We start from the raw sequence: 26,826 nt of genomic DNA, 5'->3' as shown, positions 1-26,826 counted from the left end.
TGGAGCAGCACAGGACAGCCTGACAGTCAAGCAGCAGCTGATACGGGTAACCTCCTCCTACTACTGGTTAGTGCCTCATTCAGTGCTGGTTGTCCGGCCACACTGAAGGGGGAACGGTTTGATTGTGCACCAAAGTTCCACAAAAGCAAGCGGAGGCAAAATCCACTCAGTGATGACACATCGTTCAGACATCGTTTTTTATGACGACTCTCTTTCAAGCCTTTGCAGCCAGATGCCTTGTTATCCCAGACTGGATTTGTCTAAAAAGCTTAATATCTACTATCAAAATCAGTCCTCCTATGATAAAGCTGTGCCTCAGACTTATATAACTTTTCACTATTCCAGTGCACGTATGTGGGATGACAGCATATTTCTATAGGACTTTTCAAACAGAATATCTTAAAATGATGTCCTCTGCAGATCAGAGACTCAAGCACAATTGAAATCTACGTGTGTGTGTGTGTGTTTTCATTTGGTGGTAGTACAGGTAACTGCCTAAAGTGCTTATTTAATGTTATTATAAATTTAGTGAATGTAAAAAAAAACCCCAACAAAACACAGAAAGAGGCAGAACAAGCTGTTCTTGGCCGCTAGATAACTAACTGCCTCCCACATGCACACACACACTCACACTCAGGGATTTGCTTGACAATGTGGAGCACTGGGATGTGAAACAGGATCTTCCGTGTCCTCTCACCGTCACTGACACAAGTAAATGAGTCAGCATGCATGACTGTTTGTGTCACTGATTTGTGTGTGTGTGCGTTTCACATGTGCTCGTCCGCGATAGCGTGCGACTGTTGTGAGCGAGTGCAGAAACCCTGGGGTGATATCCACAGAGCGCAGCTCTCCCGCCTTTTGCAAGAAACAGAAAAAGAAACACGAAGCGGTGGCATGGAGCTGTTCTCGGGCTCTTATTCAGGTGCTATAAAAGTGTCTGACATATCTGAGTCTACATTAAGCGTCGCAGAATGTGGAGCGCTCGCCCACCGAGTGCAGCATGTTCTGTTTTATGACACAGAGAGAGACAGAGAGAGCGGGAGAATGAGTAAAAATACACCCAGCTCCTGGGAGACGGTCTCTATGGCAGCGGTTACCGTGGCGACAGTGAGGCTGCACGTGAAGCGATGGCTGTCATGGCACCCCTAGGGGAATTCACCCTCATGAGCTGCTGGAGGACATGCACAGATATTCACAAACACACAAGCTTGAATGAAGAGCAGCGGGAGGAGGAAAGCGACCGCTCCAGGGGAAATTCAGGAGAACTGCTGATCGCTCGCTAGCTGTGGTAAAAACTTAACTCTGGGGGACTGCCGAGCTAAAGCAGAGCTTGCTTGAACATTTTATGAAGCTATATAATTTTAAAAGGAAATATTTTTACCAGCCCAGACAGTGCAGTTGAGTTTTGTGTGACGTTTCAGCAAAGTGTCCAGCAATTTTGAAGAATGTTAAATATGTGTAGTTGGGACCAACATTAAAGATGGTTTGTTTTGACTTATTAGTAGACAATAAAGGGGGGCAAAAGTAGTTTTTGTGACTCTGTGAAAAGGGTATGTGAAGATACATTTCTTACACTGCTTGGTGTGTCCCCAGTGCTTACTTTATATGTACACTGCACAGCCAAAAAACAAAAAAGTCTCACACTCTAATATTTTCTCGGACTGCCTTTAGTTTTATAGGCAGTACACACTCGCCGTGGAATTGTTTCGAGATATTTACACAGTGTAACAAAGTTTATTGAAATATTTTTACAACAAGATCTTGTAACCATGATGAGACAGTCAGACTGCTAAAGTCTTCTGCAGCACATCCAGAAGATTCTCAGTGGGTCTAAGGTCAGGTCTCTGGTGATCCCTGAGCCCAATGAATTCTGTCATCTGTCATCTTGGAATGTGCTCGTGCCGTAAGGGATGAAAAAAAAATCTGCTGATGGAAAAGCCTGGTCAGTCAGTACAGTATATTTAGCAAAAAAACAATTATGAATTTTTTTTTATTAACGAACACCTAATCATTTCAGTGTGGGCATTGAGGGTGAGGGGAGGGAGACAGGAGAAAAGACAGACTGTGGAAGAGAGCCAGAGATTAATAACAACTAATAATTAAATGCAGAGCGGTGTATTAAACACACAGAGAGTATAAAGAGGTGAATGAGGAAAAGAAACACTCAGTGCATCATGGGAAGCCCTCAGCAGCCTAGGCTTATAGCAGCATAACTAAGGGAGGATACAAGGTCATCTGATCCAGCACTAACTATAGCCCCTGATAAACTGTAAGGACCTTTTCACATAATGAAGTCTGCACGTTTTTACCAATACTGCTGCATTTTTACTTTCTCCTGAGTTGGATTTTTGGCTCGCTCTTGAGTATTTTTAACAGCGTGCAGTGTGGCGTTAATACTTCTTCATCGCAGTCTTCTTCTTTTTCACCCGCTGCTGGTGTGTAAAAGTGTGCATGTGTGGAGGTGCTTAAGTGTGTGCGTGTGCACGTGTGGGTGGGTGTATGTTACAGTAGCAGTTCTTGTAAAACTTCTCACTACATCTTTGTTTTCTGTTTTATGTCATAATTATTATGATGATTACCAAAGCTATTTAAATGTGTGTGTGTGTGTGTGTGTGTGCGTGTGTGTGTGGGAACTCGCACTTGCACATGAAGCATTGCCTCTGCAGAGTCAGTCTGCTCCGTCATGCTGTTTCCATAGCAGCAGCAAGAGCCAACACAGCCAACCACGCTCACTTCCTTGTTTCATCCTATTGGTACTGGCTCATTCTGACTCCCATCCAAATTGTATTTCTTTTTTTTTCTTTTTTTTGTGCTTCATGCTATCTGGACGTCTGGGCAGGACTGGACACACTTCAGCACCCCCTTTACATTCACTCTAGCAGAGGTGATCAGTGTGTTAGAACTAAAGAGAAAACCCAACGATGACTAAAATATTTCACTTCATCCATGAATGGCCACGTGGCCAAGTCCTTTGCACTGTTATATTGATATATAGGTCATACAGAGCGGTCTACATCCTTGTTATTTGTCTTTTGGTGTGATATCTGTTGTGAACAGTGGCAGCACAGCTCCCTCTTCTTTTCCTCATGAACTTCCCGGGCAGATAATCAGTCTGTGCAGGTGTCTGTGTCATGAAGGTGACTGCCCTCAGAAGTCTCTCACTGATGCCCACGTAAACACCCCCCCTCAACAGACACACACCCACACCCATCTTTGCTATTTGTCACCGTCCCCGCTGTTGTTAATACTTGCCTGGGCGACATCAGCTCCTCTCTCTCGTTCCCTCTCCGCTCCGTTGACAAAAAGCTGTTATTTTTAGTCTACTCTGTCTTTGTAAATTAAGCTGTTACATCCATAACCGTGAGGGCAGAGCCAGGCAGCTGCATTATCAGTAGCTTATAGAAACAGATTTCTTAGCAGACGGCGAGCTCATATTTTGCACGTTTTCAAGACAAAAGTTATTTTTCTGTGCTCCGTTTAGTGAGTTCTGTAATTACTCAAAGTCACCTCAGTCAGGAAAACAAATGTTTTTGCTTATGTGTGATGGATCACACACATGCGCGCACACAACGAATAACGATAACTAAAGCCAAACTTCCACAGTCAAAAAAAGGCATGTTATAGAGGGAAAATGGGTTTTAACAAACTCTGATTTGTGGGTCACATCACCTGTGGTTAGTGTTACTGGTTTGTTTGGAACATTATACTGGGCCATCTGGCTTATTGGTTGAATGTCAAGCTGTTGATTAGAGGATGCTGTAGACACTGAAAATGATTTCGCACGTTTGCTAATCATGTATTTTTAAGCCCAACAAGCAATCCGGTTTCCTTCTTACTCAGCCACTGAGAAGATCCTTAGTGCTGTGTAACCACGATGGAGTGTGTCACCTGACTTCTCAGACAGCCACACTAGCAAGCTGATGTTCTAGCAAGCTGAGCGTGGACACATGCAGTGTGTTACCGCTTTGTTTAGGCATCTTTATATTGCATAGAATCTAATAAAGATTGTAAAGAGCAGCAGGATGTATTGACCTCTGGTGTAGTTTGCTCCAGGCCCGGATGCTGTTAACATTAAATGTTTCTGAGCAAATGCTGTTGGGACAGCAACATTAAGTCCCTGGCCAAAATGGTTGTGGTTTGATTGGGGAACTTAATTATAAAGCGGATGACCAGAGGGGACATTGTTTCCAAGTCAGGCCCTTTCTTAGAAATCAGGAAATATGGGTCACATCAGTGTAGTTGTGTAGCTATGAAAAAAAGCAAAACAATGCATCTGTATTTGATATTTGATAGAGAGTCTATTTGGTAGTTTATTTGGTAGTTAGGGTTGGAACAGCTGACCCTGAATCCTCCTTTAAGTTACACTGCAATAGGTCTGGGCTGCTTGGGGCTTCCCATCATGCACTCAGTGTTTCTTTTTCACTCGCTATGTGTTAATACACTACTACACATTTAATCAGTAGTTATTATTCATCTCTGGCTCTTTTCGGCGTGTCTTTGACCTGTTTTCCTCCCCTCACCCCAACCAGTCATGACAGGTTGCTGCCCCTCCCTGAGCCTGCTTCCTGCAGAGGTTTTTTTTCCTGTTTAGGAAGGTTTTCTTCCCCACTGTCGGCAAAGTGCATGCTCAAAGGGGATCATATTATTGCTTTGGTTTTCTCTGTTTTCTTTGTATTATTATATGATCTTTACCTTACAATATAAAGCACCTTAAAGCAGTTGTTGTGATTTAGCACTATAAGTAAAACTGAATTGAATTGAACTGAATAGTGCCGCGCAGTACTGCACTCTACTACTTTCAATAAAAGGTAGACATTTGATGTTAGCATGGTTTACAGTTCTCATAACTAGGAGAGATGTAGCATTAATATTCCATATTATGCAGAGTACATCATGATTATATTGATTACAGAGTTTATGTCACAGTAGCGTAATTAACACATCAATTTCTTCAAAGTCTTCAAACTGATGTATTCATTGATTTAGTTACTTATATACTTAAAAAATATGTAAGAAAACATTAGGTTAAAACTTTTTACACTTTCTTAATAGTATCCACACTATTTGCTTTAAAACTACATCTCCAGCCACTTTATTAGGCACACCTAATTAACACAAATTAGCCAGTCACATGGCAGCAACTGTTTGCATTCAGAAATGTTGAATGGGGAAGGTTGAATGTGGGACAGTTCTCGGTACATTTCAGAAACTGAAAAGCAGGAAAGCATGGATCCATCCTGCCTGGTATCGATGTTTCAGGATGGTAGTGGTGTAATAGTGTGGAAGATATTTTTTCGTTGCACTTTGGGCCCATTAGTGCCAACTGAGCCTCGTTTAAACACCACAACCTACCTGAGTAGTGTTGCTGACCATGTCCATCACTTTACAACCACAGTGTACCCAACTTCTAATGGATTCTTCCGGCAAGCTAACATGCCATGTCACAAAGCTCAGATCAGGCTCAAATGGCCTCCAATGGCCCTGATTTTAATCCAGTACAGCACCTTTGGGATGTGGTGTAACAGCATCTTCACACTGTGCATGTGCAGCTGATAAATCTGCAGCAAATATGAGATGCTATCATATCAACATGGACAAAGATCTTTGAGGAATGTTTCAAGCATTTTATTGAATCTATTTCACAAATAATTAAGGCAGGTGTAACTACTGAAGTGGCCGAGCATCTGAGGTAAAAGTAATACACAGACAAGCCACCGCCAAACATGGGCATCGTGAGAAGCACTGACTGCCGGGTTTACACATAGAATAGGCAAACAGTAAATGTCAGCTGGCCTCATTACACCTGCACTGAGCATGACTGTGGATGAGGATGCATTGATTTTAATGGTTCAGTCCTTTTAGATAAACAGTCCTGCAGGATCTGCGACCTTTTTATCTGATTTCAGTGGCTTGCAACAAGCTAGAGCAGATAACACAGTGTACTCGCAATGCTCAAGATTACTCTCTCTATCGTCTGAATTCATCTGGTCTCACGGTGCAGCTGGACATGTGTGTGTTTATAGCCAGATAAAGCTGCAGGTCTTATCTCTGAGCCTCCTGGTGTTCCTCTCACTGCTCTCTACACTTTCTTATTTTCACGTTCTCTCTTTAGTTTCCTCATCTCTTTCTTTTCATGCCGCTGTGCAGCTCCTCATCACATCCAGTTGCTGTTGTGCTCGATGGCAGTTGAAGATCAAGCAGGAAATTGAAGTCCAATCACTGAAAACTCGCTCTTTGTTCCGTTTGAAAGGGCTGGCGTTAAAATGTCTTTATTTGTCAATAGATTGAGCGCAGCAAGCGAGTGGGTTTGCAATGATAAAGCTGAATGATGAGTCCTCACTCAAGGACTTTAATAACCATGGTTACCCTACTTATGCCATTCAGCCACAAGCTTTTTAAATGGAGTTGTGTAATGGAGCGATGTTGTCGCAGAATTACAAAGGATTCGGTCTAATTATATGGCTCTGGCTTGTTGTTTGAAAAGACCGTGTGTGTGTGTGTGTGTGTCAGAGAGCGCCGAGCCTCAGCCTGCTGTGAACTGGGTAACTGCTGGTTGGCGGGGGATCACTGTGATACCCGTCTGCCATGTGAGTTTTACATTTGCCTGACAGTCATTTGAAGCTTTTAAACTAATGTGGGTCCTTCAACACCTGTGACCTAAAGTGTAATTTCACATTTTTCTCTATCTTCGAACAATCCTCACGCACCCAATATGCACAGTGGTCGTTCAAACGCAGTTCAATTAAAACACAAAACAAAAACAAAACATAAAAGTTGAATAAAAGTTGAATAAAATAGAATGGAAGTAGAAAAAACCCCCCAAAACTCACAAAACACAACTGAAGCATTTTTAGATAAGATGGAAAAGTTGTGCAAGTGACAGAAACCAAAACATGTGAAAGATTGTACTGAGACATACTTGAAAAGGATTCATTGGTATTGTGCGGTAGAAAAAAAATGCAAGGTAATCTGTGTTTTAATCACATAATTCATATAATATTGTAAACATTTGTTTGCTTTTAGCCGTTTTCTGTTTGCTTGTCACTTCTGCAGCTGTTTTGTCTCCCCAAAAACACTTCTCTCGTTTTGCTTTGTGAACTTTTTTCTATTCTTCTGTTGTTTTTGCAGCCTTTTTCTATTTGCTGCAGTTTCAGTGCATTTGAACACACAGGGCCACCGTACACATGGCCTTTTACATTGGTGCAGTTTTTTCTCCTAAAATCCACATTCCTTAATCTATGCAAAAATGTCAAAGTTTAGGTGAAGTTAATATGAGACTTCAGTATAAAAATGTGCTGCTAGTGTAAATGATATCGTTCTTTAAAGTCACTTTATAATACGACTTCACCTGCTGTTTTGGTTTGGTTGGACGGGGGACACTTAGCGTTGGATAATCCACCCAAATACCCACATTAGTTCAATTTTACTGTAAGAGCAAACCTTTAGCAGTATCCATGTTTGATCTGGACCAAAGTTGGTCTCTTTCAAAAGTATGTGGGCACTGATTGTAGGACTTGACCATGGACTCAAATCCGAGTACAGCAGTAGTTCATTTAAATTCAGTGTAAGAAAACGGCTCAAATAATCATTCAGCAGTTGTAGATCACTGGGTTCATATTTTTAGGTAGTCTACTTTGTTTTTGTCTCTCACCGGGCTGTCAGTCAGCCACACTCACACAAACTTAATTAAGAGTCAGGATGAGGAGAACGTTCAAACTTGACACCACACAGAGAGGCTCGAACCAACAGAAAGGTTTGGTACGTGCAGATTAAAAAACTTTGTATGCTGATTTTGAACTGTGGCTCAGATTTAAAAGGATCAGCTCACTAATGTTGGACGTCAAGATTATCTTATTATTAATGTTGTAAACCACTAACCAAAGTACATGAACCATGCCACACACATCCTGTGTCTGTCTCCCACATCCACAGTTGTGGATTCGGGAGACAGACCCTATCTCTACTTTTAAGATTAGGCCCTTAGGCCCAGCATAACTAAGGCAGCATAACTCTCTTACTTATGCTGTAGTAGGTGTAGACTGCTAGGGAAATCCCATGATGCATTGAGTATTTCCTCTTTAGTCACCTTTCTAACTCACTATGTGTTAATAGACCTCTCTGCACTGAATCATACTTGTTATTAATCTCTGTCTCTCTTCCACAGCATGTCTTTTATATTGTCTTCCTTCTCTCACCCCAACCGGTCATTGCAGATGGCCCCGCCCCTCCCTGAGCCCGGTTTTTCCTTCCCACTGTCGCCAAAGTGCTTGCTCATAGGGGGTCATATGATTGTTGGAGTTTTCTCTGTATTTATTACTGTAGGGTCTACCTTACATTATGAAGCGCCGTTGTTGTGATTTGTCACTGTATAAATGAAACTGAATTAAATTGAACTACAGTATTTACAGCCTAAGCTAGTGTCCAGTGCTCTTCACTGGCTTTGCATTGATTTGAAGGTTCAGAAGGGCAAAAATTTCTCAGAAATTACTCTGTTAAAAGTAAAGGTTGCTCACCCCTCTCTCTTTATCAGTCGATATCTTCCCTTCATTCCATGGTCAGATGAGGGTGCTATGTGCATTTGCAGCATCTGTGATCATCTGGTACACTTGCATTATTTTTTCTGTGGCAAAAAACACCAATACGGACTGGCCTCACATTTCAGAGACTTTTACACAGTCCATCAAACGTTTCTTTTCATGCTTGTTACTGTTAGCTAACTAAGCTTGATGATAAAGTTGGACTAAGGAGCTCTTGTCACCCCAGACTTGACTGAAGCTATGGAAGCTTAGTAGTTTCTGCTGATAGTGTTCGCTCTTTTCCTCAGGTGGTTTTTGGTGGGGATCAAAGTGTTGTTAGTTGTGGTTTTCTCAAAAACAGGAAGTGATCTAATGTTTGTGTCACATATTTTATCGTTCTTCTTGTCATTAATTGGCGCCTTGATGTGTCACACTGTATAAATTACCACCATTTGGTGGGATCAAGTCTGAGCAGGCTTGATTACTTTTGACAGCTTGCTTCTGTATTTATGAGGAACTACAGAGTGCCTACAGATAGAACAAATCAGTAATTCATTAAACATTCTATTCTAGTAATAATGCATGATTGCTACAAAATCCCAAGACACTAACGTGACTCAGCAAACCATTTGGTCAACACTGGTTTCTCATCCTCTGCATAAGATGAACAGTCCTCCAGTCTATGCAAGGCTTGTAGGTGATATTTGTACAATGAAAAGCTCCTATGTCTGATCTCACTGTGTGTTTAACACATTGTTTTTTGCACCTTGAGATTCAAATGAGCACATTTTTTCCCTCTACACAGTATGAATAATTTTGCAGTAGGTGGCTTGTGAAAATGAGTTTCTTTGTGCATGTATTTATTTATTTCATTGCTCATCAAAAGATGCAAAATCTGTCACTGTGAATGAATGCACCTCCCATTGTTTTATCACATAGTTTTTAGAAATTTTTTTCACGTTTTAGAGAAAATCCCACTCACGATTTTTTCACTACCGAAACACTTTGTATAACTAGTTTCTTATATCAGAGCCTGTCTTTTAGTACGCTAGTCTGCCTTTATACTGTTAATTATGCTATTAGACTGACAAGGTTCTACACAGAAGTACCAACTCCATCAGGTACAACAAGCCTGTTAAAATGCATGAGTTAAAGGCCTCTAGCATCATGTCTGTTCTCTCCTTTTCTCGCCATTTCAGTGCAGTGTCTGGAAATGACCACTAAACGGAAGCTGATTGGCCGGCTGGTGCCGTGCCGTTGTTTCCGTGGTGAAGAGGAAGTGATCTCAGTGTTGGACTACTCCCACTGCAGCCTGCAGCAGGTCCCCAAGGAAATCTTCAGCTTTGAGAGAACTCTGGAGGAGCTCTACCTAGATGCCAACCAGATTGAGGAATTACCCAAGGTACCCCTGAGTCATATGTTCATTTTCTCCTGATATAACTCTTCTTCCTTTTACTGACCTTATGTATTTTTAAAATTTATTCTTCTACTATTAAGCTTCTACTACTAAACTAAAATCTGTTTATTCTGACAGTTTATCAAATTCACAAAAGCTGTTCATCCACTGTTACCCTGAGTAAAAATTAGGGATCAAAAACTGACTTTTCACTTCACCCACTCAGATTTATTGAGCTAGTTCTGCTTTTTGTGCAGCTGTGTATGTGATGCTGACCATTAGTCTTGTTGCTTTGTTTATGATTTTTTTAGAATTTGGATTTGGGATGTGAAACACTGATGCTAACTTACAATGCCCTCTCACTATTGTGTCGCAATACCCTTACTGGACAGATATTGATACATTAGTATCCATGAGTTCACACTGGAAGCTGCACAGAAGCAGCCCATGTGGGGACTGCTGATGCAGTGTGCCCTTCTAAAATTTCAAGGAGAATTACAGGTGCTGCTTATTAAAGGGCCGTCACATTTTATGGATATCCTGGCCTGGTTTAAATGACAAAGATGTTGAATTAGATTTCCAAATATAGCCTGCATGAATGGAGACAGTCTAATAAGGATGTATGAGATGAGATGTGCGACCTCGCATTTAACTTGCACAAAAAAATTCTGCTCAGTCTTGACAATGTATGTCTGTGCGAGCAATGCATATTAAGTGACTGGCTCCAATGTAAGTGAGTTGGGCAGCTTCTACATGTGTGTGAGTGTTTAGAAGGCTGTGTTACAGTGGCCTCTCCACTCAGAGCAGATCTGTCCATTTTAGAATATATATGCTGTGACTTATGTGCTGTAGTTTTGCTGAAGAGAATGTCCTAGAATTAGTGAAGGTGACATATTGCCTGGTCAATAAAATAACAAAACTATATTTCACTAGCTGGGCCCACGTCCTCATTTTAGGTTTGACAGCGTTTTAGTAGGTAAAAATGAATGCTTTGACATGAATTGAGCTGCGGTTTGGGGAAGGCCTCGAAGGGGACTGATCCAGAAGAGAAGGACAACCGCTGCCTAAGCAAAAACCCGTAGTGATCCCTTATGTATCAGAAGTATCGGAACAGTTCAGACGCATTTTTTCTAAACACCGCATCTCTGTGGCTTTTAAACCCAAAACACACGGCGCCAAAAATTGGACCACCCAAGGATCGGGTTCCCCGACACAAACAGAGTAACATAGTGTACGCTGTTAAGTTCCAGGAGGATTGCCAGGATTTATACATCAGGGAAACCAAACAACCTCTGGCGAAGCGGATGGCACAACACAGAAGAGCTAACTCGTCAGGCCAGGACTGTGCAGTCTATTTACACCTACAGGCCAGTGGACACTCTTTCAGTGACAAGGATGTACACATCCTGGACAGGGAGGAACGCTGGTTTGAGCGCGGAGTCAAGGAGGCCATTTACGTGAAAAGGGAAAGACCATTGATCAGTGGTCTTTGATCAATGAGCTTTGATCAGTGGTCATGAGAATTTGCATATTAATGAACTGACCTCACAGCCCATTGTTTATTCAGTGGGCTGGTTTCAGTTATTGTGCAATGTTATGTTTATAAGGTTGGGGAAACCAGCAGTCAGCTGAGACTGAAGAAGTCAATGGATGAGTGACGAAACGTTTCTCCCATTGAAAAAGACAATGTGTACTTTTTTAATTGATATTAGCTAAAACTTGAATTGTCATTGCTCTACTGGCTTATTATCAGCTGGCTTATTGTTGCTATATAACAATCAGATACATTTATCAAGAAACACCTTCAATAAGTCTGTAGAAAAACTGTCAAGGTTAGCTTAGCTTGGTCATTGAGAGTAATACTCTTGCTGAGCCCATATACTTCACTGTTTGGCCTAAAACTCTGGCCTTATCTCTGGATGTTAAATGTGCCATTATTGATTCTAGCAGGCAGCAAGAGTGATTGAAAGTTTTGTTAAAATGCAGGGAGTGAAGACTGAGTGAAGCTGTTTTGCTATCTAGTTACGTTTTTTCTTAACCATTATATTGCTGCTCATTTAGAATCTGGTATATCGGAATCACCTTTCAGTTTTGATTATTTGCTTTGTTATATTTTTGTACATGTGCATTTCTGAATTCCTAAAGCATTTCTGGTACATACCCCCAAAAATTCTTTCATTTTGTATATGTTTTGTTATTAGCATAATTTTTCTGTTTGAGCACATTTGTCTAGATGTCTTTTCCTTTCAATCTAGAATGTGTTTTGTCCTTTGGGAAGACATTACATTTGCATTATTAATAGACAAGTGCTGCTAAAGTGGCCTAGCTTTTTGAAAAACATTAAGTGCCTCATGCCTCCAGGTGACTTTCTACATCCTGTCAAGGTCACAATTCCTTTATCGTCCCTCTTTGTGCTCCCACAGCAACTCTTCAACTGCCAGGCCTTGAAGAAGCTGAGCATGCCAGATAACGACCTGTCCAACCTGCCCACCACCATCGCCAGCCTGGTGAACCTAAAAGAGCTAGACATCAGTAAAAACGGTATCCAGCCTAAACAACCCTGGTTTAAAATAACAGGACGAAACCTTATAAATGCAATACCGAAACTTCACAATGAAGAAGAAGAAGAAACAAAACCAGGTGGTCCAGACTTTTGTGAAACTAAACATCATCTCTTCCTCTCAAACAGGAATCCAGGAGTTTCCAGACAATATAAAATGCTGTAAAGGCTTGTCTGTGGTGGAAGCCAGTGTCAACCCCATCACCAAGTAAGACACAAACTGTACACTCTGCGCATTACTGCACAGCTGAACCTGTTACACATTACTTTGGCCTCTGGTTTGATGGCTGTCAACCTTAATGTTTACAAGCTAGGCTGAAAAATTGAACATTGTGCAGCTAATTACTCCGAGCACGCAGCCTCTGGATAACAACCACGGTGAAAACACTGACTGCATCATCAGAAGAACAAACATCTTCAAGACGTTCACATTGGCTCGGTTATATTTAGGAAGCAAATTTCAGTTGAAGAAAGGAAAGTGAGCTTCAAGTTTGCAGCATTTCACACTTTTACAGGTCACCCTGATTTTACATATTCATATTTATGTAGCACCAGAGAGGCTGAATATTTTACAATAATTGGCTGCATCCATAAACCCTATACAGCCCTGCTCTTGTATTCATATCCCGTAGAATCAGTATTGGCCTGCAGCAGAAGATGTAAGTATTTCAGTAGAGCGCTAGTGTTGTTTATCATTATACTTTGAGCATCAGGTGTTACACTTGTAATTGCTGTTTTCTTATCGGTGTGTTAATGCCACGAAGCAAAACTAGAGTCAACCACACAGTATCCTGCAGACAGCAAGGTTTCCCATGCTTTGTGTGTGTGTGTCAGTGTGTGTGTGTGTGTGAGGGAGCGTGTGCACGCAGCAGATGAGTCATCCGCAGGCTAACAGCAGTTAGCTGTTTCTGCAGGGGTTGTTATGGGAACTTTGTCCGTGTCTTATTCCACTGAGGCCGTTCAAGGACGCACACCTTTTTCATCTTTCTTGTTTTGCACAATTTCTTTCTTTCTTTCTTTCCCAGACTCCCAGATGGTTTTACGCAGCTCCTGAATCTGACCCAGCTCTTTTTAAACGATGCCTTCCTGGAGTATCTGCCTGCTAACTTTGGGAGGTAAACTGACTGTCTTTGATAGCTCGTGATTAAGTACTTTGGTGAACAGGGTCTCTATTTTTATGCACATACAGGTTCATTAGCCTTCACGGTTTGCTAATGAATTTGTTTCCAGTTAATCAGTTATCCATCTTTACATCATCAGTATACATTTTAGTCCAGGTTAAGGGTCATAGTGTGCTACAGTTTGCTAGAGCATATGAAAATTGCAGGTATTCTCTGAATGGATGAATACCAGTGGGTGGTGATCATGTGTAATGCTTTCAATGTCAAAATGGGTTTGGCACTGTTTTGTACCAAATTAAACAGGGCTTGTTTCTCTTATTTGACCTGACGTAATTTCCCAAGCATTAGCTGTTGCAGTCGATAGATTGTTATTGCATTGAATTAAGTTTCATGTGCCTTCTGGTTTTTCAGACTCTCCAAACTACGGATCCTGGAGCTGAGGGAGAACCACCTGAAAACAATGCCAAAGTGAGACAAACTGCCATATGTGATTCTGAGTATATGTGTGTGTGTGTGAGAGTGAGAGAAACATTTAGTCTCATGTGTTCCTGAGTGTGCGCTTGGCTTTCCAGATCTCCAGATAAAAACTGTATTTATCTCTGCAGGTGTTCTCAAATACTGACGAAGCCTGTTATAACATCAGTGTGTCACTCATAACTGTTTTAAATGTTTGCGGTTCAATGTTATGTAGCTGACTTTATCCTCACCATCACCACAGAGGACAGCTCAACTACAAACTGCTTCCAGACTGAATAACCTTGTACAGCACTTGCAGATTAACAGTGATTTCAGTAACAGTGTGTTGTGAAAAGTGGTAATATTAATGCCAGTTACACTACCAATGCCATTACTAAACTTAATCACAAAACATAATGAAATTTGTGTTCGGCTGATTATGTCATTGTTGTAAAAATGCGTCTTGGAAATATATCTTATATGACTGGAAATCCTGCTGGTTTCCCCTTTAAAGGATCCACATTTGTAAGGAAAATGCATCTGTGGGTTAAACAGCAGAGTTCAATATGTGGGTTGCACCTATGAAAAACTTGCCAAATCTTCTCTGTCTGTGCTAAACAGTAAATTCTGCTGTATACGTATGCTACAAGCTAAAGTCACCGCAGTACAGCGGTTTGCTTGGCCTCAAAACTTGTAACAAACTGAGGAAGTTTGTCAGAATTTCCACAACATAAGAATTCACCAAATTCAGATGAAGTATTTAAAAGTGTAAATGTGTGCTGTGAGGTCTTCGGTGTTTAAAATTTTACATTTATGTACAAAATGTCAAAGTTGTACTAATCAGTGGATTCTTTCCTCTCAGGTCCATCCACAGACTGACACAGCTCGAGAGGCTGGATCTGGGTAGCAATGAATTTTCTGAAGTGGTGAGACCAGCTAACGCATGTTTTAGAAATGAAATTAATAAATGAGTAAATGGAAAATTAGGAGAAGCAGAAACATAAAAGGTTGAACTATACAGTGCTGTGCATGCAGTATGTTTAAGCTACCAAACAATAAAGTAACACAAGTGTTATCTGTAAATGAACTGCAGAAAAGAAAGGCTGCACCTGTAAATAATTAGCAGTCTCAATATAAATGTGAAGTCTAAATGTATAATTTACAGTGTGTGTTCAGTGAGAATGTCGGTTTTTCTTTTCACATGTCAGCCGGAGGTGTTGGAACAGATCCACAATCTGAAGGAGCTATGGCTGGATAATAACTCTCTGCAGACTATACCAGGGGTGAGCAGAAGTTGGGACAAAAAGCTTCATGTGAGCATATACAGTTGAACATGTCTATGCTTTTTTCCGATTTCTGCTTATTCGTCTTTACTCTGTTCTTTTCTCCCCGCACAATAGTCAATAGGGAAGCTTCGTCAATTGCGGTACTTGGACTTGGCTAAGAATCGTATCGAGACGTTGGACGCGGACATTTCGGGCTGCGAGGCCTTGGAAGACCTGCTGCTATCCTCCAACATGCTGCAGCACCTTCCTGACTCTATAGGTATACACATATGGAGACGCAAACGCACACAAAACCACTATGAGTCATTCAGAAAGTGTTACCTACTTTACACTTTTACCACACTGGTCATTCTGTTGTGCTTTTTCTGGAGGCCAATTTAAGATTTGACAAGTAAAGCTAACATTGTTAGCTAAGTAGCATAAATGCTGAAAACAGAGAGAAACAGCTAGCCTAAATTCTGTCATTTTCCAAACATAAACAAAGACTCTGAGTAGCCTAATGACTTTAAAAGTAATAAAAGCAAATGGAAATTTGTTAGCTTCATTTTAAGTATATACCAGTAGGGCAGCAGCACATATTTAAATAAAATATTGGATATTTTAGCATATGTTTTATTCAGCGATGGTAATCCACACAGCGTTATTGCCACAGGCAAAACACAGAAAAGTGACCAGCAGCACTGAGGGTAGCTGACTGGTAGAGGTGGGAATCACCAGGCACCACATAATATGATATTATATCAATACTTTGATACTATAGTATTCTGATACTTTGATACTGCAGTAACATTTTACAGTATGGCGAGTATTGCAAAACCATACCTCAATTTATCATATTTTTTTCAACTGTCATCAGAGTTAAACTTTGTTATCTCACTTTAGTTGTTTTTTTTGCCATAAAATGAGACTGTCAAGCATACTGACACTAAAACCTCCCAAACCCTACCATAATCACATTACATTTATCAGTATTCTGTAGTTTATTACATTCAGTAATTACAATACAATTATAATTATATTGTTACTGTTGTGACAAATGTTCTTCAGTTATCTAAGCTTCAGGCAGACAGAAAGAAAAAAGCCTCAAACAAGCTTGTTTTTTTTCCTGTGTGTTTGAGCTACAATCAGCTGATTTTAGTTCGGTAGAGCTGATTTAGGGAAATCTGGAAAATCTCATGATGGTGGTGCATGAGATGAGCCGTCTTGTTCATAGCATTCCCAGAGTATTTTTATTTTATTTAATAAAATATTGATATTGCTATCCCTATATTAACACAATACTGTGAGCACATTGATCCTATTTATAAATGCCACACAATATCACTGTGCTGTAGTTTGAATTCCTAGGTGTGTGTGACTGTGCTGAGTGGGGTGTTTTTCCATTCGTTGCCAAGAGGTTTGCTGAAAGAGAATTTGGAGCTAAACAGTGCGTTGTTTACCTGCAACCTAAGCATCAGAAACTGTTCAGTAAATGTTTTGGTCATAGTTTTGAGAGATATTTGCAGTTACGATAAGAAATGCTGGAAATATTAAACCCTAGTTGTTTTTGATTGTGGCATTGCTTGGCTGTTTTTCATGTGTAGCCAGGATTCTTGGTCAGCTTTTCACAGTCTGTAGATGATGTAAAGCAGGGGTAGGCAGCTCCAGGCCTCGAGAGCCGGTGTCCTGCAGGTTTTAGATGTGCCCTTGATCCAACGCAGCTGATTTAAATGGCTACATGACCTCCTCAACATGTCTTGAAGTTCTCCAGAGCCCTGATAATGAACTAATCATTTGACATTTGGACACCGGCACTCGAGGCCTGGAGTTGTCTACCCCTGGTGTAAAGAGTCACCTTACACCAACCAGTTGAGGTGTTTCTGTGTGGAGTTTGTATGTCATGGTTGTGTCTTGGTTCTCTGCAGATACTCTGAAATCCTCCCACAGTCCAGAGACACTCATAAGTTTTTTTAACTGCTGTTTATTTCCATATACATCTTCTTTTTCTAACAGCCACAGGGAGCAAGTGGAGATGAATGTACTGTAGCACCTGAGCCACAGGTTTGAGGCCCCTGCTCTAGGAACAGATTAACTTTGCATGTGTGTGTGTTTGCAGGAATGTTAAAGAAGCTGACAACACTAAAGGTAGATGACAACCAGCTGACCTCACTGCCTAACACCATTGGGAGGTAAGAAAAATGCACACACACTCCATCAGAGCCAAACACACATCTATACTTTTGTAGTGTATACTTTTTTTTCTTCGAAAAACTTTAAAAGCTCCTTCAGCAGAACCTGCTGTCATTTTAGATGATCTCCACAGGTGACATGTATCCTTGGTGGGTTGTTGTTTTCCTTGTTTATTGCTGTTAGCTGCTGTGTTGTTATGCTGGCTGATGACTGGGGGGGGTTCTGTGTGTTGTGTTTGCTGCATTGCCGCGGCGTTAGTCCGAAGCCCAAGCAAGGGTGAGTAACATTAGCCTCCTGGATCCGGGGGTGTGTTCAGAGACAGACAAATGTTCAGCTGTGTTACAGATACAAGAATCCATGCTTGCTGCCACATGCTGTGCATGTGGGAAACATCTTCACATTAATACATGAATTACATGCAAACATAAACACGACTTTGCATTTTCTTCTTGTTGGGACATTTGGACATAACATTTGAGTGAGACTCACATCTTTCACTGAAAAAGTAGCATACCAGTAAAAATCTGCAGCATTGAGTTGGAAATGATTGCATGTAAAAATGATTACAGTAATGTGATTACATTCTCATTATTATCCATCACAGTCCAGATTTGGTGGCAGTAATTCCATTATTTGTTTTGGGAAAATATGAGCATTTATTAAATTAGGCAGAAGATTTTTTTCTTCTTTTTTTTTTTAAATTTCTACTTAAAGTGTTTTTCTTTCATCTCTCTCTATATATTTAGAGATTAGTTAGAAGTTATGAGCTGGTAAATTTTTGACGAAATACAGTCCAAACATGGCCCAGAATTAGAGTGATATTAAACTACATCAGTTTGGATGGGAATAATTTAATTTTGTTGGGTTTTTTGGTTTGTTTGTTTGTTTTTACACTTTAAATCAATACTTTTTTCCATGTGGCTTTATGCATAAACATGTGCAGATGCCATGTTTAACATTATCATTACACTTTTGCAAGATTTGTATCTGAGTGCACTGGAAACATTTTGTCTTCCTGGACAGGTCCCAGGTTTTAGCTTCAATAAGTAGTGCTGTAGATCCATTATTTCCCCTTAAAAGGTCCTTTTCTTTAGTTTTTAAAGTGTTTCTTACTAATGATGAATGTGATCCCTTCCTAAAGTTTCAGTTTCCATGTAGAATAAATACTGCATATAGACTATACAGGATACGTGTTGAATCCACATAGAACATAAGCATATAGAATGAATACTGCTGCTGGTACTACTACTGTTACTGTCTTAAAATGTTTAAAGCCTCTGCTACATTAGACATAAGAAAGGTGCCATCATGTTAGCGTATGCTCACTGGTCACTTTATTAGGTACACCTTGCTAGTTGAGTCCCCTTTTGACTGCCTTCATTTTCGGTAAAGATTGAACAAGTTGCTGGAAACATGCCTCAGAGATTAGTAACAGACAGCTTCATGATTACCAAAGTGTGCCAAGAATATATCCTAAAAATCATTACACCTACAGCACTGAACCGTTGAAAACAAAGTGGAATTTTATTCTGACATTATCATAAAAATGTTCAAAGCTCCCCAGACCAGTCAATGTTTTTCCAGTCTTCAACTTTGGTGAGCCCATGGAAACTGTGGACAGAACTCAGTGTTGTCTTCTGCTTCTATAGCCCATCTGCCCTTCATACCTTGGTTGTACTGAGCAGTTATTTGACTCCTTCCTATCAGCTCAGAGCAGCCCAGCCATTTTCCTCTGACCGCTGACATCAATAAGGCATTTTCACCAAGAGAACTGCCACTTGCTGGATATTTCCTTGAATTCTGATGATTTTTGTAAACCCTAGTTATGGTTGCTTTGGAAAACCCCTGTAGATCAGCAGTTTCTGAAGTCTCTGTCCTGCACCAATAACCACGCCATTTTCAAATTCCATAAATCACCTTTCTTCCCCATTCTGATGCTCGGTTTGAGGTTCAGCAGTTCGTTTCGACTATGTCTATATGCCAAAATGCACTGATTATATTTGCATAGTAATTGCAATATTTGCATTAACAAGCAGTTGAACAGGTATACCCAATAAAGTGATTGGTGAGTGTATACTTCTATATTTTTACTACGTATCTTAACTTGTTTGCTCATGACTAATGCTTCTATGAATGTGCATCTTGAGTATTTAAACCAGATGGGAACTGGGTTTATTGTTTTTTTTCCTGGGAAAAGGAGGATTATAATCTTGTGATTGGGAACACAAGCAACGCTAATAGAAAGAAACTCGAAGTTAAATGTGGGGTGTGAAAGTCTACTCCTTTCCTCTTTTCTCCTTTTATCTCCTCTCCTCTCCTTTTCCTTCCTGTCAGACCGTATGGTGGCCCAGATGGTCCGGTCTATCGGGAATAATAATAGCAGACTAATGCAATGTTAACAGTGACAGTACATTAATGTAAAATTGTTGTCTCATTAGCATTAGCCTGCTGTTAGCGTGATGCTAGGACAATGATGGCAGTCAAAGGGGGGTCATAGTGTCCTGTAGTGGGCCTGCTGTGGATCTTGCTGTATATCTGAGTGGAGTGGAGAAATTGAGATCCAGGTTGAAGAATTTTCAGATATTCAAAGGGGATGAGATGGGTGGCCATCAAATGAGACCAAATTCATATTAGGCCATTTATTGATTGACTGGCTGATTGAATACCTGATGGATTCTTCAATGTGATGATCTTTTCCCTCTCTCTCAACACTCGCCTATTATTAACTGGTGCAAATTTTCCTTCTCATCATAACATATTTAAAGATGTGGCTGCTGACAGTCGTCGTGTTTGTTGCTGTCAACAAATCCCATGAAAAGTCTGAAACTAGCTAAACATGTCTGTGGAGCTCACTCCACCACAAACCTAAGCAAAACACTTTGAAAACATTTTGTGTGTAAATGCCTCAAAGAATCGTTAACCTGCTGTGCAAATGTTCATTTAAGTGAGGTAACACATTATTTTAATACACTTTTAGTTTATCGTGATAGTGTGTGAGGCTGAGGTGTCACCAAGGTAAATGATGAGGCTCATTTACTGATGTGTGTGTTGGACAACAATAGTACTCTATTGCTCAAAGAAAACATATATGTCAGGCTTTGGATACATATACAGTACTCCCCACCCCCCATCCATTCATTCCTGGTTTCAGTCTTATCACATGATGTGTTGACAGCTGTAGGAATAACGAATACTGCCATTCTTATTCTTTTAAACCCATGTCTGAGTAATTTAATGTTACAGAAGAGATTGTTTTGCCTGCAGAATGATTTCCTTTCTATCTCTGTCATGCTCTCTCTGCCTCTTCCTTCCTGCCTTTGTTCCTTTCACTCAGTCTGTCTCTACTGGAGGAGTTGGACTGTAGTTGTAATGAGTTGGAGTCGCTGCCTCCCACCATCGGCTACCTGCACAGCCTGAGAACCTTCGCTGCCGATGAGAACTTCCTCTCAGAGCTGCCCCGCGAGGTACGGAGATGAAGACACATCTTGAAATCTTTGCACTTCTATGTCCATTACTTAAAAAAAATAGGCTTTTGAAATCAGATGAATCTTTTTGATACAGCATGTATTATGTGCACGAGTGCACGCGGTTACTTTCTTTACATGGCAGACTTTTCAGTTCCATGTTGCAGCAACAAACTGTGTCCGCTGACAGTGACTTAGTGAAGTCTCTGTAAGCCTTTGAAGTGATTTCTACTCAGTGATATTTTCTTGATTCTCTTAATCTTTTAATGAGATTATGAGCGTTAGATGATCATATCCTCAAATTCTTCGTAATTTTACTTTGCAAGATGTTATTATGAAGCTGTTGAACTGAGTGTTGAACCCCTCCCTGTCCATAATTCTTAAAGCCAATCTGGGCCACTCGTTTTCCTCCTAACCATCTTCCTAATTAACCTAATTAGCTCCAACTAATGATGTTCCTCTTGGTGTTTCTTCACATTGAAGAACTTTTGTCATGGTCCTGGGTTTTTGTGTCCTTGTGTTTTGGTTCATGTCTTGATCATAATTAGTAATAGTCGTTTTAGTTCCCTCAGTGTTTCCCATCTCTTCCTTCCTCTGTCTCATCTTCCTGTTAGTGCCCATCTCTTTTGTCTTCTGGTTACTTCCTGTTTTACATTGAAGGTTCGTTTTTTTGTTGTTCTTATTCTAGTTTCCCTTTGTTTTTCCCTCCTTTGAGATTGCCAGCTTTGCTGTAATTGTCTTCACCTGTTGTTGATTGATTTCACTTGTGTTTGGGGTTTTTAGATCATTGCTGTTCCTTTTTGTGGTCAGCTATTAAAACTTCTTGTTAAACTACTTAGCCTTCAGCGTACTGTATTTGGATCCACTCCTGGAGTGACGCTTTTCCACGCTTTTGTTCCCATGTCCCAACTTTTTTTTAATGTTTTGCTGCCATTTAGTTGAAAATGAGCAATAAATTCTTGTCCTTGTCCCACTTTTTGCTATGATTTAGTAATGATTTGTACCTCATTTCATTCTGTTTTTGTCCATCATTATTTTAGCAGTCAGCTTTTTGGAAAGTGTTGTTTGGTTGTTTTAAATATTACATTTTTGAAATCTCGGTTAGAAAACAAGATCTGGTTCAAAGTGTGATGACAGATGTCAGGCATGTTGCAGATGTTCTTTTATTTATGTCTTTAGGAGTTATTAGGATGCTAGGTATTCCTAGCTTAGGTTGGTTGAAGCCCATCATTGAAAGAGAAGAAGATAAATCTGGATGCATTAAATGCATTACATGTTTGAATGGAAAACAAAAATTATGGTCACTTTAAAAACAACAGAGATTATTACATTTTGTAAACGTAAGGTGTTGAACATCATCAAACGCACCTTACAAAGATGCTCAAAAGTCTTATACTATCTCTAATTTAACACCCCTCAGTCTGAAGATGTCCAGTGTAATATAGGTTAATTGTGATGCTGTGGATCTTTCTCACTACGCGATGTATATGTAATGTAATCTGACTGTGTGTGTGTCTGTGTTTCAGATCGGTAACTGCAAGAACGTGACCGTCATGTCACTGCGCTCCAACAAACTGGAGTTTCTTCCTGATGAGATCGGACAGATGACCAAACTGCGAGTCCTTAACCTCAGTGACAACAGGTACACCCACACACACACAAACACACACACGCAGAGACCAAGCTCCTTTATGACTCAGTAGTGAATAGATACAACGCACACACAAGCGCAAACTTTCTCAATGGTCGTTTCGGTTCGGTCTACTGTTTCCATGGGAATGGCTGAGTGTGTTGCTATGGTTATATGCTCTGCGGGCTGTACAGTGCGTGGGTGATGAAACATCTCTGTTTTTTTTTCTTTCTCACCTTCCCTCTTTTCCTCCCTCTCTGTGTGTCTCTCTCGATTAGGTTAAAGAATCTACCGTTTACCTTCACTAAGCTGAAGGACCTGGCAGCTCTGTGGCTCTCTGACAATCAGGTATCTCTTTCTCTCCGCCCACGCTCTCCAAGAGAGCACATATCTAACAAATGTGTGCTAACAAACGTGCAGCACAAACACACAACGAAATCGACATTGTAATCAAATTACCACAACTATGTTATGGCATGTTTTATAAAATTGTGTTTCTCTGATAGACTTTCAACTTTTTATCCTTTCCTTAGTTTCTATCATATATCTGGGTTCTCATATTTAACATAAGGTCAACATATGTACAAGTAACGCCCATGAGCCACCTCTTCTACTCGTGGCTCTGTCTAATGTCAGAGAGTACATATCCCCAGTATGGTCATCTCAGAGCACAGAGGCTCACCTCACCTGCTGTTCACAGCTGCTGCTCAGTTTAACCAATCAGTAAAGAGAGTTGTTTTAAAAGGAATGGGCAAAGGAGCTAAAAGGGCCTGCACCGAGGTTCAAATAAGGATTACTCTTAACTTTGATTATGCAAAGTAACTCTGGCAGAGCTGGAGAGTATAAATATGGAGATGAGTCACTAACAGGTCCCTTTTACTTGCCTGTCACTGGAAGGTTTTTATTGTTAATTATCAATTAGTGTCGCGTTTCATTTCTAATGGCTTTTTAACAAAACGATGTGGCAAAGATAAATCAATAAAATAGGGAGATTTATTCACAACAGGGTGATAATGATGAAAAATACACATGCTAAATATTTTATGTCAGCTCCTGTTCATTTTCTCACTATTCTCTCCTTTGTTTTGTTTTTTTAAGACACTACAATGAACTGATAATTACTTGATTTTGTGCTTTCAGTGGAGAGTTTGCTGCATGTTAATCTTCTCAGTGATAAGACAGATGCTGCATAGCAGTGAATCATTTTATGGGCCCTCTGAATTTGATTCTCTCTGTGATGAATGCACTATATACAGCACAGAGAGTCCACAGAGATGATGCAGTTTTAGCTGTCATTCAGAAAAAACAGCCAAACTGTTCTTCAGCTCTTTGAGACATTTGCATTTTTAGCTTAAAGTTCAATCAAAGCCGTTAAACGAAATCAAGAGTCCCAAGAAGCTCGGAGCGTTATTTACCTGCTGAAGAGGAAAGCAAATTTAAAATTCAAATGCAATTTGTTTAATGGCAGAGCGTTCACACATTTACATTTAATATCACCACTTATGTCGGCATATTCTGCCTCAGTAATGAAACTCATATTCGCTCATGCTGTTTGATGCATTACAAGTGGCGACTCTGACGTCATGGGAATTCGGTCCGCATTAAAGTTTGCGAGGAAGACAGAAAAGTTTGCTAGCGTTGTATCCGAAAATAGAAAATGTAAATTATTTTGTCTCGATACAGTTTTAATTAGGATGTGTTGTGACATTTGTAATCCGAATGCAATGAAACATTCATTTTCCCTGTTGGGAAAATTGATTCGCAAATCCTTCCCAAGTGATTTACATTAATACTCGGCAGGTTTCGTTTGAAGTCGAGCTCTGCTGCAGCTGATTGTGCGAGCGATTTAAATGAGCAGCAGGCAGAAATCTTTGTTTTTTAGGAAAAGGGGTAGGTGCTGGTTAAAATTAGACATAATGGAATACATGTCATCAGTAAAAGTTCCTACAACAATACTGTTAAAACGTGTGTGTGTGTGTGTGTGTGTGTGTGTGTGTGTGTGTGTGTGTGTGTGTGTGTGTGTGTGTGTGTGTGTGTGTGTGTGTTTGCAGTCCAAGGCTCTGATCCCACTGCAGACAGAAGCCCACCCAGAAACCAAACAGAAGGTTTTGACCAACTACATGTTTCCCCAGCAGCCGCGACATGATGAGGGTACGAACTCCTTTTGTGTGTGTGTGTGTGTGCGCGCGCGTAACCCAGGTAAAGATTACCTGACAGTCTCAGACTATAATTTTGAACCCTCGACTGTTAATTTATGGTGTGTGTGCAGATTATCAGTCGGACAGCGACAGCTTTAATCCTACGCTGTGGGAGGAGCAGCGACAACAGAGGATGACTGTGGCCTTCGACTTTGAGGACAAGAAAGAAGAGGAAGACAACTCTGGGAAGGTCAAGGTCAGCTATATCTGTTTTGGGGTGGGAGGTGGGGGAGGGAGGTCATATGGTGAATAGGGTGTCTGTTTATCTTTGTTTTTGCTACTGGAGCACCTCCAACATTAAGATTAACATGATATTTTACAAGTAAAGCATTGGTTGACTGATTGACTGGCTGATTTATTTTGAACATACAAATATTAATATTAAAGTAACAACTATAAACATGGTAAACAGAAAACAAAGTAGAAAATAAATAAAATTTTCACGAATAACTCCAAAAAGAGTTGGATGAAATTTACACTTATTTAATCCCCCCAATGCTATTTAATCCACAATGAGTGTTCCTCGATATAAAATATAATCAGACATTTTACATAACTGTATAACGACATACAACTCTACACAGACAATATACATAAATAAAACAATATATACTCCACATATATAGTTCATGCTTTACGTCGAGTCAGACACTCTGGGATTAACACTCCTTTAAATCTCCGTACTTTACGAAAATAATCTCTGTTATGTTTGGACAATTTTTAAATTCCACACGCAAACTGTTCCATAATTTTACACCACATGTGGATATGGAAAACTGCTTCTGGTCGTCCGCATACTTGCACCTTAGAATTCCATTTACCCCTAAAATTGAAATGTTATTACAACGCAGATGTCATAAATGAATCCCTGCAGTAACACACAGTGCACATAAAAAAGGATGCATTTAACAAGGCATTGGTCAGGTAAATGATGTTATGTGTTCTTTTACACATGTGACAGGTCAGCTGTTACAGATTTCAGGTTTATATGCTACTAGGATTCATTCAGAGACCAGCTGCTTCCACCTCGTTGGTGTCTGACTGTAGATTTCCTCCCAGTTTTGGAAGTAATTGTCCTCCAGTTGCCTCTCCTTGCTTTAAGTTTTAATGCTGTTTCCTGACAGAAACACATGCAGAAAACTGTGCACTTGTATGGTGAATTATTTTTGCAAGATTTCAGATAATAAGTCGTGGTTATGCTTACTTCCTTATCAGGTTTACTTGTTTGTGACTCGTGCCTTTATGCTGATCTTGGCAGATTTAAATTTGCTACTTCACCCGCCGCTTATTAAATACGGTCCTAAATGTCTTGTAGGTGGAGATAAACCTAAAGCGCTATCCAACGCCCTACCCTGAGGACCTGAAGAACATGGTTAAGTCAGTGCAAAGTCTTGTGGGCAAAAGCGTACACGCCGGACACGGGCACCAGCACCAGCTGAGCACAGGCACCGCCACCTCTGCAGGAACCAACATGGAACATACACACCTCAGCAAAGAGCCATATGAACCACCGTGGCCCCTGCCTCCTAAAGAGGTACAGATTACACATACAGACACATACAGGAGGTACAGAAGCAGCTCATCAACAAGCATTTAGTCCCAAATCTATTTATTAGCAAAGCTGTCGCAGGACACACACATGATGCTTGTGTGTGATAATCTGATAACACTACTTCTCACATGCCAAGAGCTTACCTGAAGTAAGTACCTGTTCATCCTAAAGTTCCGAAAAATGCAGAAGCTTAAGAATGTTGTAAGATTCAGTCACACTGTGAAGTCTCTGATCATTAAAGCAGAAGACAGCTGAGATCAACAAAAGCTTTTCTTATGTTTGTTCGTTTGAAGCAAATCAGTGCACAACTCAAAAACTGGAGCTGTGTTTCAGGTGACAGACAGAGAGATGCAGGACTTCTCTCAGACTCAGCTAATGGATCAGGGACCAATGCATAACTCTGGCATCGATATTCCTAAGAGGAAGGACAAAGAGGACTTGACAGAGAGCTCTGAGGTTTGTCTCTCACTCTCTCACA

At 40.4% G+C, this 26,826-nt stretch overlaps 1 protein-coding gene across 1 annotated transcript in view; it reads left to right on the top strand.

Moving 5' to 3' along the window:
• Nucleotides 1-26,826, top strand: part of lrrc7 (leucine rich repeat containing 7) — an 82,493-nt gene that overhangs the window by 27,237 nt on the left and 28,430 nt on the right. Inside the window, exons 2-17 of the mRNA XM_039601458.1 lie at nucleotides 9,716-9,918; nucleotides 12,336-12,453; nucleotides 12,602-12,680; nucleotides 13,498-13,587; nucleotides 14,005-14,061; nucleotides 14,912-14,975; nucleotides 15,258-15,332; nucleotides 15,450-15,594; nucleotides 17,431-17,503; nucleotides 20,839-20,968; nucleotides 22,495-22,610; nucleotides 22,877-22,946; nucleotides 24,650-24,749; nucleotides 24,868-24,992; nucleotides 26,112-26,330; nucleotides 26,682-26,804. Of these exons, the coding sequence (XP_039457392.1) occupies nucleotides 9,716-9,918; nucleotides 12,336-12,453; nucleotides 12,602-12,680; nucleotides 13,498-13,587; nucleotides 14,005-14,061; nucleotides 14,912-14,975; nucleotides 15,258-15,332; nucleotides 15,450-15,594; nucleotides 17,431-17,503; nucleotides 20,839-20,968; nucleotides 22,495-22,610; nucleotides 22,877-22,946; nucleotides 24,650-24,749; nucleotides 24,868-24,992; nucleotides 26,112-26,330; nucleotides 26,682-26,804 (1,787 nt within the window). The remainder of the gene's footprint in view (nucleotides 1-9,715; nucleotides 9,919-12,335; nucleotides 12,454-12,601; nucleotides 12,681-13,497; nucleotides 13,588-14,004; nucleotides 14,062-14,911; nucleotides 14,976-15,257; nucleotides 15,333-15,449; nucleotides 15,595-17,430; nucleotides 17,504-20,838; nucleotides 20,969-22,494; nucleotides 22,611-22,876; nucleotides 22,947-24,649; nucleotides 24,750-24,867; nucleotides 24,993-26,111; nucleotides 26,331-26,681; nucleotides 26,805-26,826) is intronic.

This window comes from Oreochromis aureus, linkage group 17, assembly GCF_013358895.1.
Source record: "Oreochromis aureus strain Israel breed Guangdong linkage group 17, ZZ_aureus, whole genome shotgun sequence".
NCBI lineage: Eukaryota > Metazoa > Chordata > Actinopteri > Cichliformes > Cichlidae > Oreochromis > Oreochromis aureus.
The sequence above is the reverse complement of the archived record's forward strand: the minus strand, read 5'-3'. Positions and strand labels throughout refer to the sequence as shown.